The 21,743-nt window shown below is 39.5% G+C and overlaps 1 protein-coding gene across 1 annotated transcript; it reads right to left on the reverse strand.

Annotated features, from left to right (window-relative positions):
- Positions 1 to 11,990: 11,990 nt before the first annotated feature.
- On the reverse strand, positions 11,991 to 14,654 carry LOC121788002 (polyol transporter 5-like). Its single transcript, XM_042186858.1, has 3 exons — positions 14,493 to 14,654; positions 14,041 to 14,403; positions 11,991 to 13,190 (listed from the first exon to the last, which is right to left on the reverse strand). The coding sequence occupies exons 1-3, from the start codon at positions 14,608 to 14,610 to the stop codon at positions 12,115 to 12,117; spliced, it is 1,557 nt and encodes a 518-aa protein (XP_042042792.1). The 5' UTR covers positions 14,611 to 14,654; the 3' UTR covers positions 11,991 to 12,114.
- Positions 14,655 to 21,743: the final 7,089 nt, after the last annotated feature.

Consider the following 21,743-nt stretch of genomic DNA (forward strand, 5'->3'; position numbering starts at 1 on the left):
ACTCCAAGGTTACGGTATTTAAATGCTTAATTTACCAAGTTTATTATTGGTGAAGTGAACCTAATATAAAAACTGAGTTCAATTGGGTAAAGTAGGAAAAAAAAACTGAGTTCAATTGGGTAAACGGGTAAAGTAGGAAAACGAAAGAGAATATGTCGGTAAAATAGGAGAAAGAAAAATAAATGTACGTAGACTAATTTGGATGGACGGATGGATGAAAATAAAAATATGGAACTATTTTTTCGGGACATTTGAATTGAAAATTTTGAATTGTTAAAGGAACCTTTATATTTTGGCAAGATCATGATCATAAAATGACTAATTAATTAGTCAGTAAGATTGGGAACTAATTGCAGGTGGCAGGTTAGAAAATATTAGTATATTCATTGCTAGCTAGCTTGTTGTGACATCCACCACGCGCATTAAATAGTAATGCATATTCAAACAATAGCTACCATTACCTATTTTTTGTCAATTGTTAATCAAAGATTCAAAATTCCATAACGTGGATCCGTGTTGACTTACTGGTTGATCTTCTCCTTTAATTTGTCCGAATCTTTATTGCTTCCTTTAAATAGGAAGTCAGAGGTTGTAAAGTTGACAGCAGCAAAGAAGATGGAAAAGAGCAAAGCTTTCTCAGCTTCATTCCTTCTCTGTCTTCTCATGGTAATAAATCAATCATGTTTAGCCCAGCATCTCTAGTTTCATAGTAATTTTTTTCAATATGTTAACAAAATTTGATTGGTTGGTTTCAGTTTGCTTATGTGTGTGATGCAAGGAAAGAGCCAGGAGAGGTGTGGAAGGCTGTGATGGATGAAGAGACGACGATGCCTAACGCAATCAAAGATCTTATGGACTTGGGCTCGAATCGTTTCGTTAGGGATTTTGATGTAAAGCCTAATGTCATAATATATCACAGCCGTGAGCATGCTCATACTGAAATCAAGCCTTTTGATGTCGAAGGTAAGTAGGTGTCGATCGTTATGTAATAAATCAAATTTGTAGCGTATGAAAGGGTTTGAGTGTGGTAGTGGTTACTCAATTTGTTTTAATCCCCTATGCTTTGATAGTTTGAATCAGTATTTGTTTGCTTTAATTATCTGTAGTTACTATATTACTAGTATATCCTTGCAACGAGGACTAAATATTTTATGGTGAAATGTACTCTAACAGATATACATAACTTTAACGTGGTTATATTTTGTGATCAAAGAATTCCATCTTATATTTTCAAGAGAAATGATTTACCTGGAACATTAAATTTGATGAAGATAGGTTACAAGTACACACCATTTGAATTACTACGTATATCCTAACTTTTTTTTGTTGCAAATTTTATTGCTCGAAATTCAGACATCAACAACCTTAAATATTCTCAGCACATATACTGAAAATCGAAATTTGCATTTTGCAACTCATATATTAAGAATCAAGAAATAAGTTAATGTTTCATAATAGATATAGAATTGAGAGATTTCCTTCTATGCTACGTAAATATCAATTTCACTTTTCATCAATTAACAACCTTTTCTTCAAGAATTTAGTCTTTGAGCAGACGAGTGCTTTCGCAGTTTGTTCATTTTTTCTGTCTGGTAAGAATTAATCTATCCTTGTGCACACTGCATTCTAATTCTGGTTAATATATCTAAAATTTTTAATAAACTCTACTGGAAAAATAATGAAATTTAATCCAATTTTTTTCAAGTTTTTGATAAAAGACAATTCGTGATTGGACTTTCAGTTACTTGTAAATTGTGTGAAAGGGAACCACAGCTGGATAAGAACGAAAGCCGGAAAAGATCAAACTGAACAAGTAAAAATTCATAATATTGAATTCTTAATTTATTATATTATCAGTGTCAGATAAAGTATATTCTTATTTTCGTTGGTACTTGGTCACTTGTTGCATCAGCTTGAACATAAATCTCTTTCTTATTTATGTATAAGGGTCTTTTCATCAGGGACGGAACGAGGATTTTAAGGAAGCCGGTGCTGAATTTAAAAACAATATTAAAATATTTAATTTTATTTTTATTTGTAATATTTTATAGTTTTTAGGAGTAGTAATTGTATTAGACGGATCAACATGACTATAAACTATAAATAATAATCTTATTATCAATTTTTTTTAAAAAAAAATATTTCACTGATATTTGGATCACTTGAATACTCTATATACTCTTCTACTATAGTATATGAGAGAGAAAGGTCTTTAACTTTACCATCAATATTTTTATAGTAAAAAGGAAGTAATTGTCTCAAAACTTACACTATAATATGTATAAAAAGTAGTAGTATATAAATATTCATAATATTAAAAAAAATAGATGAATATAAAAAAGAGACTAAAGAAATATCCTAAATAAAGTATACACTATAATATTACGAAGAAGATCACTAAAATATTAAACTAAAAAGTGAGAGAATATTTATTATCGCATCTTCTTAATAATGTGAAGTTGTATAAATAAGATTTAATATACTAATTAATTAGATACTTAGAAATTTAGGCTTCCATTCCAATCACTAATCTCTAATGACCCATGCCCAACATAAATATAACTAATAGCCCAGTAAGACTATCTTCTTCCCTAAATCAAATTTCTCACACGCACAGTTGCAGAACGACGATGGCGGCCAGGGCGGGATACTGGGTCTGGCACCAGCCAAGCCCCCGCTGGAGCGGTGGCTTGGCCAGTGCTAACTCCGTCCCTGCTTTTCATTATTATCAAAATGTTCGATAGATATAATTTATGCATCGCGCTTCAATAATACTCTAAATTACTTTTGATTTATGTTGGTTTCTGGATTATAAGAGATAAATCACGCGTAATACAACCCAAAAGAAGGAATACAGAATCGAAAAACTGAAACTGAATTACAAGGAAAAAAGAAACAAATAAACCATAAACAATAGCTAACCTAGTCGAAGAGTCTTCTTTCTGCAAGACGAGATACGCCCCGATAGTGCTCTCGGATTGACGTTTCGTCCCCAAAGATAAAACGGCTACGTCTCTGATGAAGCAGCACCGCTATCAATAAGCTCCGACGAACTGGATAGAGGAGAGGGCAGAGCTTTCGACAGAAAAAACAATGCAGGAGAGAGAGAGAGCTTCTAATGCAAAATGCTTGTGAATTGGTGTAGAGATGCATGGAAGGACTAGCCTATTTATAGGCTCAGTCCACTGCAGGGGTCAACCAGCCTTGATGGTTGTCACCATTGCGAGCTGTAACCGCCGAGCATTACATGCGTTACAAACCGTTACGAGAGCTGGAGAGGCTGATCCTGGACGGACGTATCGGGACACGCTGTGCTTCTAGGTTCGTTCACGACGTGGACTTCATCACGTGTCAGCCACATAGGCTTTACCGCGTCATGCTGACGAGGTGTCATCCCGCTTGGCTCACTGACGTGGAAACGTTGGTACTCTAAAAAGAACTAGACCAAAACCAGCCTTGGGTCGAACCTGGACACAAGCATGGGCTCGGGCTCGCGGCGGGGCGGGCAGCGAGCGCATTTGGGCTCTACAACACATCTTAGTCTACTAGAATTATTACATATAGTAATCCTTCTTATTAAATACTTATTTAATAAGCTTGTTACTTTCAATGTGGGATAATTAACTCAATTAATTAATCTCATGACTTCTTCCATAGCTCAATTAAATAGCTTGCAATTTTGCACAACTTTAATTCATTATTTCTCGCTCACCAGGAACCGGATTTGAGAAAATGAATATACCACGGTCATCTACTCCGAACGTAGATCGATGCTATATCATTTAATTTCACAAAATTAAATGTCTCATTGAAAATATTATTGGTCAAATTCCTTTGACCGGGCATACGATTCCAACAATTTAAACATTAACACCGAGCAGGGTTAGACGTCATATATTAACCAGCATATGTGACATCACTGCATTACACTCTCGTATTATACTTATATTACAATAAAAACCCATTAAAATATTTTAATACAATTAAGGACGCTAATTTGTGTTTCTAAATATACCACCAACGCTTCAAAAAACATTCTTATTGTTAGTGTCTCAACTAAAATTAGAAGACGACGCAAATAGAAGTGTCATAAAAAAATTAAGTTAAGTCGTCCTTCATTCAGGAACGCCTTTTTTTAATCCTAAATTGTTACTCCATATTTTAAAACTTTTCAACACAAGTAATCGCGTCCAAATTTTTGTATCCTTAAAAATTAAATTTTTTGTATCCTTAAAAATTAATTTTTTTGTAGTGTTATTTAATATGCTTCATTACCATTAACGAATACGATAACAGATACTCCAGTAAATACACTATAACAAACTCCTCATCTCAAAGAACCAAATTCGGGGACGCAATTTATTGCCTTGAAAATTTTAAATAAAAATTTAGGATGAAAAAGCGTGCTTAAATTGGGAATACATTAAAAAAAAGGGAAGATCTTTTTTTATCCACGAACTTTGTCAAAGTATCATTTTAGGTCTATGAACTTTGAAAATATCATTTGAGGTCCGTCAACTATGAGTTAATATCATTCGAAGTACTTTGTTACTATTTCAAAGTTTTTATGAACGAAAATACCCTCTATACCTTAAAGGATATATATTTTTAATTAATTTATCACATATTCATATTTTTAACGAATTTTCTAAATATAATTTGGCCCTCAATATTATCACTTAATTTTGTGACATGCAAGAAATGTTCCTTATTCAACTTTTTATAATTAAAGAATTTCAAAATATTTTTAAGATATGTATACTCGTAAAACTAATGTCACCGTCAATAGATGATACTTGAATATTAATATATTATTTAAAATAATATCAATATATTAGTATTCAAGTATCGTCTATTGACTGAGACATTAATTTTACGAGTATACATATCTTAAAAATATTTTGAAATTCTTTAATTATAAAAGTTGAATAAAGAACATTTCTTGCATGTCATAAAATTAAATGATAATATTGAAGGTTAAATTATATTTAGAAATTCATAAAAAAATATATAGTAAAGATATTCATTAAAAAATATGAGTATATGATAAGTTTATTAAAAATATATACCCTTCAAGGTATTGAGGGTATTTTCGTTCAGAAAAATTTGTAAATAGTAAAAATGTACTTAGAATGATACCAACTCATAGTTGACGGACTTAAAATGATATTTTCAAAGTTCACGAACCTAAAATGATACTTTGATAAAGTTTGTGGACCAAAAAAGATATTCCCTCTAAAAAATTATCTTTAGTTAATTACAGAATCCAAATCCAAACTCCAATTATTTTAACCTATTATCTCGATCTAAAACAAATTCTTGTAAATAGCTCATCCAATCTCCATTTCTGTTCAAATCAATGTCTCATACGTGAATCAAATTATTGTGATTTTCTTTATAGGTTTTATTGAACTTTTAAAGTGTTCTATAGACTCATTTGGTTTTAGTTTATTATGTGGAACGTATCTCTCGAAGAGATATATGATAAAAAGAAAAACCTAAATGTAGGTTGTGTTGCATTAATACTATTGATTTGGCTTAGGTCATCTAAGAAAACTTCGAAACACGCAAGAAGGACGTGACATTGTTTGACATCCCCACAATCGAGCAGATCATCGAGGATATGTGTCCCCAATGCGTCAAAGTGTTGTCCCTCTTCTCCAGGATAGATGGAGCAGAGGTGGTGCTCCACCGGCTTGGCTCAGGATAGTTTGTCCTATACCAAGTTGACTCATTCTACTTTATTTCAAGTACTTTTCAAGTTGACCCGGATAATTTGAACTTTTAAAGTGTTCTATAGACTCATTTGGTTTTAGTTTATTCATGTGGAACGTATCTCTCGAAGAGATAAATGATAAAAAAAACCCTAAATGTAGGTTGTGTTGCATTAATATTGTCATAGATAATTGTGGAGTACTCCAATGATTAGGGCATCCACTATGCGGCCGGCTGCCCCCATGCCGCCGTCGCCCCGCCTAACTATAGTGCGGGTAGCGTCCGCCCTGAGGCGGAGGTAATTTTTGGGGCGGAAGGCCCTCCGGCGAGAAGAGTGCGAGGACGCGCCGAGGGAGATGCGCCGCGCCGATAGGCGCTCTGGCCTATAGCGCGCCGGTGCGCGGGGCGGCGGTAGGTGGCGGACAAAGGTTGATTTGAGGGAGGAGAGATGGCGGAGGAGGCAGCGGCGTGGAGATTGTGTGATGGAGGAGGAGCGACAGCGGGTGGTGGTGGAACGGCAAAGAGGTGGCACGGAAAAGAAGTAGGAGAATCCGGTGGGTAGTGGTTGTAGCAGAGCGTTGAAGAGGAAATGGAGGCGGTGTTGATGTCGCCGGAATTTGCGAGGGAGAAGGGAATTAGGGATTTGAGTGGAGATTAGGGGAGGAGAAATGGGAGAGGAGAAAGGGAAATAATTTTGGTTGCCCAAACTATATATTAATTGGAATAAATACTCATCTATATGAAATTAATAATTTTCGATACAATCTATATGAAATTAAGCAATTATATAATTTATGTATACCCTATCATTTAGGGGAGGGGGCGCAGCGTGAAGAACATGTGTGATTTTCTATAGATTAAATGTTCGTTGTATAATTTTACCGTTTCCAATACAACGAATATTCGTCCCAATTACCTTGTTTTCTAATTATTTACATTCCGATAATTTTTATTATAATTGATTTAAAATAAACGAAAATAAAATAAAATGAAAAGTGGCTAAAAATTTTGGGGCTATTGGAAGTGTCCACCTTATAGCTGTGGACACTTTTTTTTGTGGATGCGGATAAATAAACTGAGGCTGTGGACAAAAAAGGGAGCGGAGCTATTGGAAGTGGATGCTCTTAGGAGAGACATCAAATTAGCCATATATCCTCTAGTTGTAAAATAAGATAAATGGACGAGGCCCTAAAAATATACTCTAGTATTTATTTTTTATATGGGCCTATCCTTCAAAGCCCACTAATACCTTCCACTCGAAACGTTGGATTTAGTCCCGTTTTAGAGTTTAGTTAATGTTCGTAAAATTATACTCCACTAGTGAACTTTATTTTATGAGCAAATGAAATAAAATTTAAAGGTCATATCACAGTAGAATTCGAACCTTTTAGTTGACATTGTAAAATTATACTATGTGTACTCCTTTTGATGAGGAAATGAATTTAAATTTAAAGGTTGCACCACTAATGTCATCTCACACACACGGACTAAATAAAATTAAAATAAAAGCAAATGGGCTTTTATTAATGAGGATAACTCTTCATAGACTATTTTGTTTAAGAGCATTAGCAATAGCGCCCATCCCGGCGGAATTCCGGCCGGTGTACCAGAAGTCCGCGCGGGACGTCCGCCATTGTGCAAGGGAGGCACGGATACGGACATCCGCTGCGGACACCGGAGTTCCGCGGTGTTCGTCGGATATCTGTCGCGACGTCCGTGTGGACGTCCGCCATTGCGTTGACCCCCACGGACGTCCGCGCGGACGTCCCGATTATTGCATTAATTTCTTTTTTTAATAATTCTATAAATACGTATCGTTGAACTTCATTTCATTAACACCACATGTATTAACGAGTATCTCTCTCTTTCTCTAAAATACTTTTCTTTCGAAGAACAATGGAGCACCACGATAACGATTCCCCCGCCACGAGCGAGTCACAGGAGCCTTATTTTCCCATCGGCGGTAGTACGCCGATGTTCGCCGCGATGCCCCAAATGCTGGGGATGATGCCCCAATCTCAAACGGCGGCGGGGATGATTCCCGGGTACTACAACATGTACCCGCAGTGGTATGAGATGATGCTCCAAATGTCCCAGATGCTCGGGGCGAGTCCCGGAATGCTCCAAATGCTGGGAATGATGCCCAGATGCCCGGGATGATGCCCCAGATGCCCCAAATGCCGGGAATGATGCCCCAGATGCCCGGGATGATAATGTCGGGGATGATGCAGGGATCGCATGGCACTGCGGGAGGAGCAGGCAGGGGGTCCCCCAATCGCCGGTGGACAACATCTATCGGCCCTATATGGATTTACTGTCGCCAGACAACCCGCCGAGTACTCCTCTCGAGACTCAGTCCACTAGCATGGAGACGTTCTCGCTTGAGGAGTTGGGGCTATCTCCGATCCGGGATTTTCCCACCGACGCACCAACGGCGACAGGGAGGAGGCCAGGGAGAGGGAGTGGCAGGGGACGGGGCATTACCTCGCCCGTCCCGATGTATGGAGGTGAGGCGGGGGCCGCTGAGGTAGGGAAGGGGTCCAGCGGGAAGAAGAGGACCGTCTGGAGCATGGAGGAGTGCATCGCGCTGGCGAAAGCGTGGATCAGTGTGGTGGAGGATCCGTACGTCGGGGCTAACCAGCACATCGACAGGATGTGGTGGCGCATTAGCTAAAGCTACCTCCAGTTCAAACCGCCAGGGGGGAAGCCTCACAACGGAGACCAATGCCGGAAACAGTGGGAGCGGCTGAGGAGGCAGCTCAGCCGATTTACTGGCATTTAAACTAACAACCTCCGCTCGGCAACTATCGGTATGTCTGCCGAGGATGTGAAGCTCCTGTCTCACCATCAGTTCATCGACACTCTACAGGGGTTCGGGGAATTCAAATATTGGGAGGTCTATATTGTGGTGCAGACTTCGGCCAAGTTCACTGGCGGGTGTTGAATCTGACTGGCCGAAGCGGACGAAGATCAGCGCCTCCGGGGAGTATAGTAGCAGTGCTGGATCCCACGAACTCCCCTCCCCCCGCCGAGGCAGAGTTCCCGACGCCCACATCGTCGGGCCGTCGCCGTCGCCGTCGCCCGGTTGGGCAAAAGTCCACGGCGCGGATGGCGAGGGGAAGCGCCAGTGGATCCGGCGAGGCCCACTCGGCAGCACCAATCCAAAACGATCCCGAGAACCCCTCATTCGCCCGCATCGCGGCACATGAAACCTTGTTACGTGCAATGGTTGAATGGCGCCAATCGACCGACCACCATTACAAGCGGTCGCTTAAGAATATCAACAACAGTATGCGGCGCGATTTGGGATTCGGAGACATGTCGAAGAGTGACGACGAGGGGGTGGCGGCGGCGGGGACGACGAGGGGACTGGCGGCGGGGAATCCGACGAGTGAGAAGGCGGTTTTTTTTAACAATGTAATTTTTTTTAATAATTATGTATTTTTTTAATTAAGTATGTTCTTTTTAAATAAAGTGGTTTCATTTTCCTCGTATTTGTGTCGAAATTTTAATTCCGTAAATTGTTTAATTTGTGAATTTTTATTGTGGGAAGTCCGTCGGGATGTCCTTAGGGATGTTCGTATGACGTGGCATCCGCAGAGGGATGTCCGTATGACGTGGCAGGAGGTGTTTTTAGGATGTCCGCGGGGATGTCCGCCGGGACATCCGCACTACTGCTAATGCTCTAAAAACATCTTTCTGATTAGAATAAGTAGCAGTATTTCACTTATATGTGATTTCACATGGCCAAATTACTCTCCACAAACAAACAAAAGAACTATTGCTAGTCCATAACTTTTGGACAATAAAATCAAATGGTACATCAACTACGATTACTTTGTCAACAAATTGCAACTCACTATTTCTAGATTTGACCATATAATTTAAAATATGGGACTCAAATTAATGTCATGTCTTATTAACAATATTATAATTTGATGTCTTTGTTTTCCAGTACTGTTTCTTAATTTTATTTTAGACCAATGATAACCAAAAAAACAGATAGGTTGCCAACTTTTTTCTTTATATAAGAGCATCCACAATGGTTATAGCCCAGCAATAGCTCAGCCACAAACTCCTCATGCCACATCATCAATACTAAAAATCCTCCTGCTACATCAGAAATAGCCCAGCCATAGCCTAGCCATATCATAAATAGCCCAGCCACATCAATAGCCACATCACTAATAACACAAAATACGGAATTTAATTTACGAGACATATACGAGAAACATTAATAATACTATTTTAATTTTTAAAAAAATACAATAAATTAAAAAAAGTACAAAAATTTTTAAAAAGTACATTAATAAAAAAAATTTACATTCATAATCGAAAAAGTACATTGCTTAAAAAAAATCACACGTCGGCTCCCTCGCCTCCGTCGTCGCCGTCGCCGCCTCCGCTGCCTCCGTCGCCACTGTCACCACCGCCTCCGCTGCCACCGCTGCCACCGCCGCTGCCGCCTCCACGCAGATCGTCATTCATGCTCTCGAGCAATATGAAGAGACATCTCTTCTCCTGGGGGTCCGTCGCCGCTCGCCATTCGGCTAACGTCTTCACCATCATCTGGCGCGTTTGTTGACGCGCGAAGTACTTGAGATCCTCTGTAGACTGGCGGTCAAAGGGGGATGCCGACTGGACCTCCTGGGAACCCCCGGTGACCCCCCTCGCTTCCCGTTGCGCCCGCTTTTGCCCAGCGGGGCGAGGTCGGCGGCCGAACGAACGAGGGTTGGGGAGCACCTGGTCCGTCTCGGGGGGGTCGTGGGAACCACCGCTGCTGCCGCTGTAATCCCCGGTATAGTTCAATCGTTGCTTCTTCGGCCAGCCAGCGTCGACACCTACTTGGAATTTCTCGGAGTCGTTCAGCACAAGATAGCAGTTCCAGTAGGTGAAGTCCTTATACAACCCATGCTGGGGGAAGGCTTTCTCCGCTATCCTCCTGCAGTCGTCCTCCGTTTGGCCACTACTCTGCATGCGGAGGGCGTTGGCGTACAAACCCGAAAATCGGGAGACGGCAGCCCTGATTCGGTTCCACGCCTTTCGACAATCCTCCCCGTTGTGTGGCCTCCCCTCCGGGCAAAATAGCTGGTAGGCTGCTGCTACCTTGCCCCACACGTTAACGATCCTCTGGTTATTATAAACAAGAGGATCGTCGCAAACACTCACCCACGCCTTTGACAGCGCAACATTCTCCTCGTCCGTCCACCTTCTCCGTACCGTGGGGTCATCCCCACCCGGCTGCGACGACTCCCCGACCTTCTTTCCCTTGCCTTTCTTCTTTGGGGCGCCACTACCCTACACTGCTCCCCTAGTTTGAACGGGAGTTTCCGGAACTCCGAGACTATCAAACCCCAAATCCGACAACGCAAAATCATCAAAACCGCTCGGCGTGAACTGCACATCCGTTGGGGTCGATGTGTGCGACGAAGCAGTCAAAAAATCAAAACTGGGGCGATAGACGTCCCCCCGCGTCACCTGCTTCGCCGGTACGCCCCCCGGCGTCCCCTGCGTCGCCGGTACGTCCATTTGGCGTCCCCTGCGTCACCGAACCTCCCCCGGGTATCATCTGCATATTGGGTGCCCACCCCGGCATCATCTGCATATTGGGTGCCCAACCCCGCATCGCCGGAAACCCCCCCGGCGGACTCCCTCCGGTCGGCATCCCGGGTAGCATCTGCTGCCACGGGTACATGTTGTAGTACCCGGGCATCTGATTCCATCCGCCTCCAACGGGGATTGTGGGAGTTTGAGAACCGCTCGTCCCTGAACTAGGCTCGTTGTTCAGATCCATTTCTCGGTGTTGATCTTGTACAGAAATTAAGATAGAGAGAGTACTCGTTAATACAAGTGGTGCGAATGAAAATGAAGTGCAAATCGTGTATATATAGTGTTTCAAAAATAAAAAAAAATCCGCTGGGCTATGCGCTGGGCGATCCGGGCGCTGCAATGGAGCCGAGCGGATCGCCCAGCGCATAGCCCAACGGTTTTCGACCGCCTAGCGCTAGGCGAAATTGATTTTCGAAAAACCGCTCGGCGGTTTTCGGATTCTCCAATGGTTCGCCTAGCGACCGCCTAGCGCCGGCGCTCGGCTAGGCGGTGCGCTAGGCGCCATTGTGGATGCTCTAATTGGTCTATATTTCTTGATGCACTTTTCAGTTTTGTTATATTGGTTTCTTATTCTTTTCCGTTTCTAATTTGTTACTACTTCCCATTACCACACTCTGTGGTGGATGTGGACTTGATGATTGAATTGTTTTGTTGGTGTGCATGTATAAAATTAAGATGCAATCAAATTTACTTGCTTCTTTAGTAGTACTAGTACTATTTCCTTAAATACATGGAACTCCAATTAAATTTTTTGTGTCTTATTTAAATTTGTTCTTGCAACCCATTCCTTTAGTGGCTCACCACAGTAGTCCCATCATCGTTTTCCTTTGCAATTTGGGCCAGTTCGTTTTCCTTTAATGCCCTTGCCGTCGCCCGCCACCGGAAGAAAGTTCCGAACAATGTGTCCATTTCCTCAAGAGTCCTCCCCTGCGTCTCGGGGTATAAAAGGTAAAAGAACAAAAGGGCAATTACGGCCATTCCCGTGTAAAGAAAGAAGGCCCCTCCTATGGTGATTGCCTCACTCAGGGACAAAAACGACATTGACAGCGCCCCACTAGTGACCCGATTCGCTGCGACGCCTATACTGCACCCCTGCGCCCGCAGCCGCAGCGGGAAAATCTCGGAGCTGTAGACCCACGTGATGGGGCCCATCCCGATGGAGAATAGCGCCACGTAGGAGAGCACCGAAGCCAAGCAGAGAGCGATGGCCCAGATCAATCTCCGCTCGGAATTCTCGATGATGGTGAGCCCAATGGCGAGGCCCAGTAGAGAGAGGATCATCCCGGCCATACTGGATAAGAGCAGCGGCCTCCTCCCGATCTTATCCAGAAGAAACGTGGCCACTAAGATGAACAGGGTCTTCACGAATCCGACGGCCATGGTGGCGAGTAGCTGGTGCGTGTCGTCTTTGATGCCCGCGCGTTTGAATATCTCCGGGCTGTAGAGCACGACGGAGTCGATGCCGGTGCACTGCTGGAAGAAGTGGATCCCGACGGCGCACAAGAGGATGTGGCGGACGGCGGGGGTGGGGCGGAAGAGGAGGTCGCGCCACACGCCCTCGCCGTGGCTCTTCTTGGAGACGGCCACCACGTCGTCGTCGCAGTCCTGGGGGATCCCGGCGGCCTCCTTGATCTCGGCGAGGCGGAGCTTGGATTCGGCGAGGGAGTCGGAGGTCTTGTCGAGGACGTGCTTGGCGTCGCGGAGGCGGCCCTGCATGACCAGCCAACGCGGCGACTCTGGCATGGCGAGAACGCCGAGGGCGATGAAGACGGAAGGAATGGCGCCCACGCCCAGCATCAGTCGCCACCCTAACTCCAATCGGAGTTTGGAGAAGGCAAAGTTTGAAACATAGCCTAGTAAAATGCCTGCAATAAATATACTCCCCTCGATTAGGGTAAGTGGTCCCCTCGATTTAATGGACCCAATGTGAAGAGGGAGATAGTCCAAAATCAAATTCGTACTCCAATAAAGAGTAGTTATATGGGGAGCGTCAATTCACATCAAATCTCCAAACGTAGTGTAATAAATAACCTAATGATACATATATACAACACTGACATTTTCTAGTACAGAGTAACTTTTGATATATCCCTATATGGTCCACATCATGCATAAATGTTATGTACAAAATTGGCGTCTCACTATATAAACCTAAACTTAAGTTGGCATTATAAAATACATTAATAAACCCCCCCCCCCCCCCACACACACACACACACAAAACAAAAAAAGAAAGAAAGAAAAAGGAAGTTCAATTTTTTTGTAAAACATGTAGGCAGGAATGGGACACTATGTGTGTAATTTGTCTTCCATTTTAATTTTGTGGTCACGCCATTAATTATTGACCCATTGCCATTGGTGAAAAAACTCATGCTACGAAAAAATAAAAATTAAATATCGAACTCTTTCATGGGGTAAAATAAGTAGGTTGATTTACTAATTTGGTAATACTCTTGCGCTGATCATCAAAGAGAATCAATCAAATGAGACGCTAATGATGGCTTAGAGATCAATTAACCAACTAATCTCTTGATTGGTATTCACCGACAAGTGTATAATATGAATCGGCGTGTTAACCTTAGAAAATTTTCATTACCTACCAATCATTACACGATTCCAGCTCATGTGCATGAGAAAGACAAATACGACGAAAAATCCAGAGGACCATAAATTTAATTTATCTAGATAGACACAACTAATAATATACTAACGTACCAAAATTGATGAAGACTTCAGGGAAAGAAGTGAGGAAGCCGCGGGAGGCAGCCGGCGAGACCTCAGCCGTGTAGACGGGCGCTATCATGAGGGCGTAGCCAACGCCAACGCCAGCAACGAAGCGGCCAGCCATGAGGAAGGCGTAGTTGGTGGCAAAGCCCATGAGCAGGGCGCCCACAAAGAAGATGGCCCCGGCAAACACAATGGTGTATCGGCGGCCGATCCAGTCGGAGGTGCGGCCAGCGGCGGCGGAGCCCAGGAGCGAGTAGACGTTGAGAATCCCCATTATCACCTCTTTTTGGGTCGTTGATATGCCAAGGTCTTTCTGTATGTAGAGAATAGCCCCACTCATCACTCCTATATCTGCACCTTGCACATAGTATAAATTAAAAATCACACATCCAAAATTCATGTTTAAATTAAGGAAGGAATAAGAAGAACAAGAAATATACCGTATCCGAGTAAGATGGAGGTCATGGAAGCCAAGAAAGAACAAGCCAGAGCATACTTGTTTCTTTTTGGCTTCGGAGGCGGCTCGAAGGCGCTGATTTGGCCGGCGGCGTCGCCCATGAGAGAGAATTTGAAATGGATGTGGTATGGTATGGTGAAGTTAGGGATGTGTGAAAGTGTCTATATATAGATAGAGGGTGTGTGTGTGTGTGTGTGTGTGTGTGTGTGAATATAATCTACTACTAGTTGAGTTACCTTAGCTGTTTGCAAGTTGCAATGTATGGACAGTATGGTCAAACATGACTATAATATGGTCAAGTTGAGTCGAACATCTATTTTTATACTCACATGACATTGGACATAAATGTAATTACTCACTTATACTAGATATATATAGTTGCCTCCTTCAATTAACATTTGTTGACAACATTGGAAAATGAGTCATCATATTGCTAATTCAGTATACTGTATCATTGTGGAAGAAAAGTTTGACTCTATTGATTATTTAAGGGTTCTTCGTCTTGAATCAATCTATAATTTCATATTCCATGCACATACATGATTATTTCATCACACATATCATGCGTTAATTTCTAAGCAACAAAATTCAATACAAAAATTTCATATATATACACGGAGATGATCAAAGTAAAAATCATTTAAATCCAGAAATATAGCTCAAATCTTGACCCTAGGATTAGATAATCTAATGGTCAATAATTAACCAAAAATACAGAAGATCATAATTAAGCAATTTTAGGTCATATTAAACTATGACCTAAAAGTACCCTACGTATAATATTGTTCTGCGTTTCTGTATTTAAATCTAATTTTGCATTGATCAAAACCCCCATATATATATATATATCATTATCATTACCGCTCTGTCGATCACTTGAATAATTGGTTAGTGATTTCTCTTATCTTTTTCTTTTTAAGTTGACTTATTGATATGTGTTAGTCCATGTTAAGTCACTCTAGTTTACTTAGGTGACTAGTGACGCACATGGTTCACTTTAATAGTCTATTTTGAAGTTCTTTCACTTATTTATTTTATTAATTTTTCTTATCTTTTTTATTTTCTTCTATAAAAGTTAATGTTATTTTTTTCTCTTAAATATTAATATATCTCTTTCTTGGACACAATATTTTCTTCGTAAACTTGTCGAATATCAAATAAAATACATTGACTAACTAAATTTATCAATCTCACAAATATAATCATTTGTTTGTCCCACCCAAAAAACAAAGAGAATCACCAAAAGAGAATTTGGGATACAAGGAGTTAATTCATCATTGATAGAGTCTAGCTAGGTAGTGCACTATAGTTGATATCTCACATGTACTCCTATATAATTGTACCGTCTTGTATATATTGATGCTCCTTACAAGAGTATGAGTGTATTTGAAGTTTAAATTAAGTGAATACTCTCGAATTAGCATGGTACAATCGGTTTGCTCAAAACTCTTCTCTACTTCGTATAACTGTAAATCATGAATTAAAAATCAAATCAAGATGATTCTTTTCAAATTATAATAAACCTTCCATACAGAGTTAGAATTGAAACTTATAAAATGTTGTGTAATAACTAGAAGAAAATCATTTAGTCCAATATATACAATATATATAGGGGTGGTGATCAATTAAGATTTTTTAGCCTAATTGAGAATTGAGATGCATTATTAGCCACTCATTTTTATTAAATGAGTGGTCCATAATTTGTCACATGGAAAATATTTTTAGATTAATTAATTATGAAATGACAGAATGGTAATTTCATTCTGGTCTTGGATGTCATCCGCCACTGCGCTAACTCCTCACCTCCACAAAACCAACGATTTCTCCTACCGCCGCCGCCGTAGCGGCTGCATGCGGCCGATTGTCAAGCAATCGAGACTTCATCTCGTGAAATCCTCATCAAGCCTGCAGGAGGAGATCAAGGTTCCTCAAATTGGATCAATCCCCGAATTCGCGCCGGCGGTACAAAAAAAATGTGACATCTTTTGTGGGGACAAAATAAAAAAGGAAATTGTGACATCTTTTATGGGACAAAAGTAGTAGTAGTTTTTTAGTACTCCCTCCGTCCCAAGGAAGATGACCCCTTCCTTGGGTGGCATGAGAATTTATGCAATTTTGTTTTGTGTTTGAAGAGGAGAGAGTAAAGTAAGAGAAAAGGAATAAAGTAGAGAGAAATGTATTTACATTTTTAGTAATGAGTCATCTTAGTTGGGACAAACCAAAAAGGAAAGTGAGTCATTTTTAATGGGACGGAGGGAGTACAATTTAAAGTTATAATTCAAAAAATTTAAACTAAAGCCTTTTGCAATCTGAAAAGTTTCTAGGATAAATATTTGTCTAAATATAAAATAGTTTTATTTGTAAAGTTGTTGAAAAATTATTAATTTCATTAATATTGGTCATATTTTTTAGTATTTTTATTCTTATTGATATGACACAAACTTGCAACACCTTACAATAATATGATATAATGTCATGCATGTTATGGAGGAGATAAAGACTTGCCTCCGCGGAGGTGGTGGTCATGGCGATGAAGGCAAGGAATTGATGCATCATATGAAAAATAATGAAATTAAAATAGAATCATAACTCTAAAGTAATAATAATAAAAAATACTACCAATAATAATCATTAAATTAATTAATTAATAATAATAATAATTTGTTACTCGAACTCCATTTAAACTCAACTCAATCCGAATCTAATCAGAAATTATCATGTGCCTATTAGAAGACCCGATAAAGATCTGAATATAACAAAGCTTTACACTAATTTATTAATTTTAAATGTATTTATATTGTGTTGTTGTATCGTGTTAAAAATTATCTACTCTAATCTAATTGATGTTAGCTTCGTTACGTAGTTCCAACCATTAGAAACAAATTGTGATTTCGAGTCGTTTTATGAAACATTTATAAACTTTAGTTCCCAATTCAAGTTTCTTTCCTATTAATTTTATCAATAAAGTTTGTATTCTTTGAACATTTTATTCAAACACGGATTGCGCAGCCCTCCCTGATCGATTAGTTAATTATTATTTATTGTAAGTTATATTTATGTGGACATTTATCTACTGCGAAAAATTACAAAGTCATTTTCAAAGATACGGGCGTTCTCATTAATATCATGAATAAGGTGATAACGACTATGGACTATGGTGGTTTGAAAATCACACAAATCTTACCATATCAAGATAACATAAATTAGGAACGTTTTCTTTTGTTTTTACTCTCCATTAAAATGTTTTACCTTTTCACTCATTTAAGAATAGAATAACTTCATGCTGTTGATGCTATTATCTTTCAGGGTATTTGTATTCAAAATCACAAGGCATAATTCGATGATCTTTTTTTTACAACATTTCAACTTGTGGAAATACTTTTTAGGCAGGTTTGTGAGAAGGAAATCATTTACGGGGAGGTTAAATTAGGTAGAAATAGAAGGAAAATGTGAGAAAATGAAATGGTGTACGTGTATCTTTCTTAAAAGATTTATTTTAAGTTTTGAGTTTTTGCCCAAAACTTGCTCTCATATTCTTCAACCCAACAAAAAGCTAAACTAAACACAAATGGAAGGAATTGAGAAAGTGTAATGACTTGTAAGTTAACTCATTTGGGACCTATAAACCTTTTCTAAAACAATGAGGACAATCCAAAATAATGAAGTCCCAAAAGGCTCCTTAATCGTTTTCGAGGAACCTAAATATTAATATCACATTTCAATAATATTGGAGCCAGTTCCCCCATATAAATCAATTAAATATTCAATAAAACTGATTTGGAGTATCTTGGAAGCATGATCTCATTGTGATGAATTCAATTGTATAGTAGCAATAATAAATTATCATTTCTGAAAACTCAGTACATCAATCGGTTTATTGCCATCACAATCCGAAAATTTGATCACCGTCGTTGCTCTGTAGTAAAATGGTTTTAGGAAGATATATTCATTTTCCTGATTTATCTCCACGTGATACAAATTTTCAAAAACAAATGTTCATTACTTCAGTTCTAAATTACATCACATCAAAATAACATTAGCTGCACTATAGTAATGCTTCTATTTCATTATTGTGCAACTTATGCATCATTGCAGATTTGCAGTAATGTTTATATACTAGTGTCATTATACTTGGAAACAGAGTGGCTTTAGGAAGTGAATCCACTTCCTTATTTTTAGGCAAAATTATACTAGCTTTTCCTCAAAACGGCACTCCCTATTTCTTAATAATTTCTTACTAAAATATCATTTTAATGCTATAAGTTCAGAAATATAATGGCACGCGCTGAAATAAAATCTTGAGATATTGATCTAATGTATCATTTTTTTTATCTTTGTAATGTATCTAAAGAGTATTTTACAAATGATGCAATCCTACACATTATCGACAATATTGTTATATTATATGACTGTAAAACGTAACAAGGACCGCATACTAATTTTAGATCTTTGATCAGTATTTACCCTATTTTTTTTTCTTAAAGATAATAACATTATTATAATTTTTTAAAGGGAAAAGTATAGAAGCAGGAAGGCATGTCATTTTAAATAGTATTAGTGGATTCATGCGCATTGAATTATAACACGGCTTTCAATAATTGAAGCAGTCTATCCCCACATTTTGGGACCTTTCCTATTTCACGAAATAATTGGACGCTCACAATATTGTATGTAGTCCAAGGACCACTTATTCATTCCCACTCTTAAAATTTTGATTATTGATTTCATTTGTATCCATGGTTTTAAAACTAGCGCTATCAAAATTTAAAGTTTATTTCTTTAATTATTTTAATTAGTTAATTATTCTGACAATGATTTTTGCAGAATGTAAATAACTTGAAAAACACTTCAGGTTATGTGTTTTATTTGGGAGACACATTTAGTTGGTCTTCCAAGAAAAACTATGTTGGAATGACGAAATTAATTAATTGGAGAACAAGAAGACAAGTGATGAAATTATGGCAAGAATATTAAAGGAGATCAATTAAAGATTATGGAAAATTAAATAAAAGGATATTAGTATAATTAGAATATATTTTCCATATATAGTTAGAAATAGAGTCTATAAATAGCTCTGTAACCATTGAGAGAAATAATTCAAGTCTAATACAATGTAGTCGATAAAGCTTTTAATGTCTTTTATTTTCCGCAATTTACTTTTCAACATGGTATGGTTCGATCATAGGGATCGATCACTGTCTCTATATTAAAAAAAAGGTCATCTCTGCCGCAGGGAAGGAGAAAGGCTAGAAAGGTCGTTGAGAAAGCCACTAAAGCCGAGGAGGTTGAGAAACTTGTCTCGGCGAATTGTTCGGTCGAGGAGAAGAGAACAACCGTGAAAAGACGATGTCTCCAGACCAAATATCTGGAGACAGCTTGTGTCGGCTTCAAGTGGAATCTGTCACAGATGAGAGACTGTCACCAGAAAGATGATACTATGAAAATAGTCACCGAAAAGAGGACCAACGATGGTGGATAATTAGTTAGTTGGAGAAGAGAACAGCCGTGAAAGAAGAGAAAGCCACAGCAGTGAAGCCGTCACGTCACATCTAGAGAAGGCTGACAGGAGCCGCTTCGGCAGGCAGCAGCAAACGCAAGAGGCCGACGTTGGAGAAACGAGCAGAAGCCTAGCGAGTACTGAGAGAGGAGAAGCTACTGCCGAAGATGTGGTAGCCGTGAGAGGCTGCGAACTCACGTTATAATGGATGAAGCGTTTAGCCGAGGGGGAGATATCAGCCACTGCCAAACGATTCAATCTCCGAATCAAGGAGATAGTTGCCGAGGACGAAGGTGGAGTAGCCAACGTCTGCGCAACGAGGGGGAGAGAACTAATGTAGCCACACAGCTGTTGTGAAGAGTTGGTGTGAATGGGATGTTGTCAGGAGGACGTCGAGAAACCCGCTGCCAAAAGACGATGTTGAAGGAACAACTGCGGGAAAAGCCAAAGCCAAACAACCGCGTGAAAAGCCAAAGCCAATAAGAGAAGATGATGCCTTCTTAAATTAAATAAGAGAAGATCCAGAGATGGGGACGCAATGGCCGCGAAGCGTCAGCTGTTGAAGAATCGGAAACTGGATTGAAGGAGTGACGGGAGAATTCTCACCGTCGAGAAATGAGCAGACTTCGGATGGACGACCAAAAGTATTGTCAGAGAAGAATGACATACAGAGCAGAGGCTCCATAGAGTTCGGCGATTACTCGTCGGAGGTGGCATGTTTGGAGTATATGTCACCGAGAAAAGACCCATGAAGAAACATAAAGGAGGCTGATGGTTTCACGTCTTCATTGTTAGGGTCTCCAAAAAGAAGAAATAAATTTGGGCCTAGTAGTTATTAGGCTCAAGAAAGAAAAGAAATGAGTGGGCTCATAGTTTGAGTTGGAATGGGCCGAGAATGGTCTAAAGATAGCTCCTAGATACGAGCTAAAACCTTCTGAATGAGCTCCCCGACAAGAGTCAAAACTGTCTGAATTAGCTCCTCGACAAGAGTCAAAACTGTCTGAATGGGCTCCTGGATACGAGTTAAAACTATCTAAGATGACTCCTAGATATGAGCAAAAACTATCTAAGATGGCTCCTAGATACGAGCAAAACTATCTAAGATAGCTCCTAAATATGAGTAAAAACTGTTTAGACAAGCTCCCGGACACGAGTTAAAACTGTCTAGATTGGCTCCTTGACACGAGTTAAAACTGACAACAAAAATTTGAAGAGCTCCTTGACACGAGTTAAAACCGTCAACGAAAAATGGAAGAACTCCTTGAAACGAGTTTAAACTTTCAATGATGAATGAAGAGCTCCTTGAAACGAGTCTAAACTTTCAATAACTCTTTGATACGAGTATAAATTATCAATGATGAATTGGAGAAGCTCTACGATACGAGAATAAACTGTCAATAGAAATTGAAGAACTCTTAAATACGAGTATAAACTATTTATCAAACTAAAGATCGTGCATGTTAAGTGTCGAAAGACTCGATACTCAACTTGATGGGGAGTGTTGGAACGAGGAAATTAATTAATTGGTGAATAAGAAGGCAATGAATGAAATTATGGCAATAATATAGAAGGAAATCAATTAAAGAATATGAAAAATCAAATAAAAGGATATTAGTATAATTAGAATATATTTTCCATTTATAGCTTGAAATAGAGTCTATAAATAGTTGTGTAACTATTGAGAGAAATAATTCAAGTCTAATACAATGTATTCGATAAAGCTTTTAGTGTCTTTTA

The sequence above is a fragment of the Salvia splendens genome, chromosome 2 (assembly GCF_004379255.2).
Source record: "Salvia splendens isolate huo1 chromosome 2, SspV2, whole genome shotgun sequence".
NCBI lineage: Eukaryota > Viridiplantae > Streptophyta > Magnoliopsida > Lamiales > Lamiaceae > Salvia > Salvia splendens.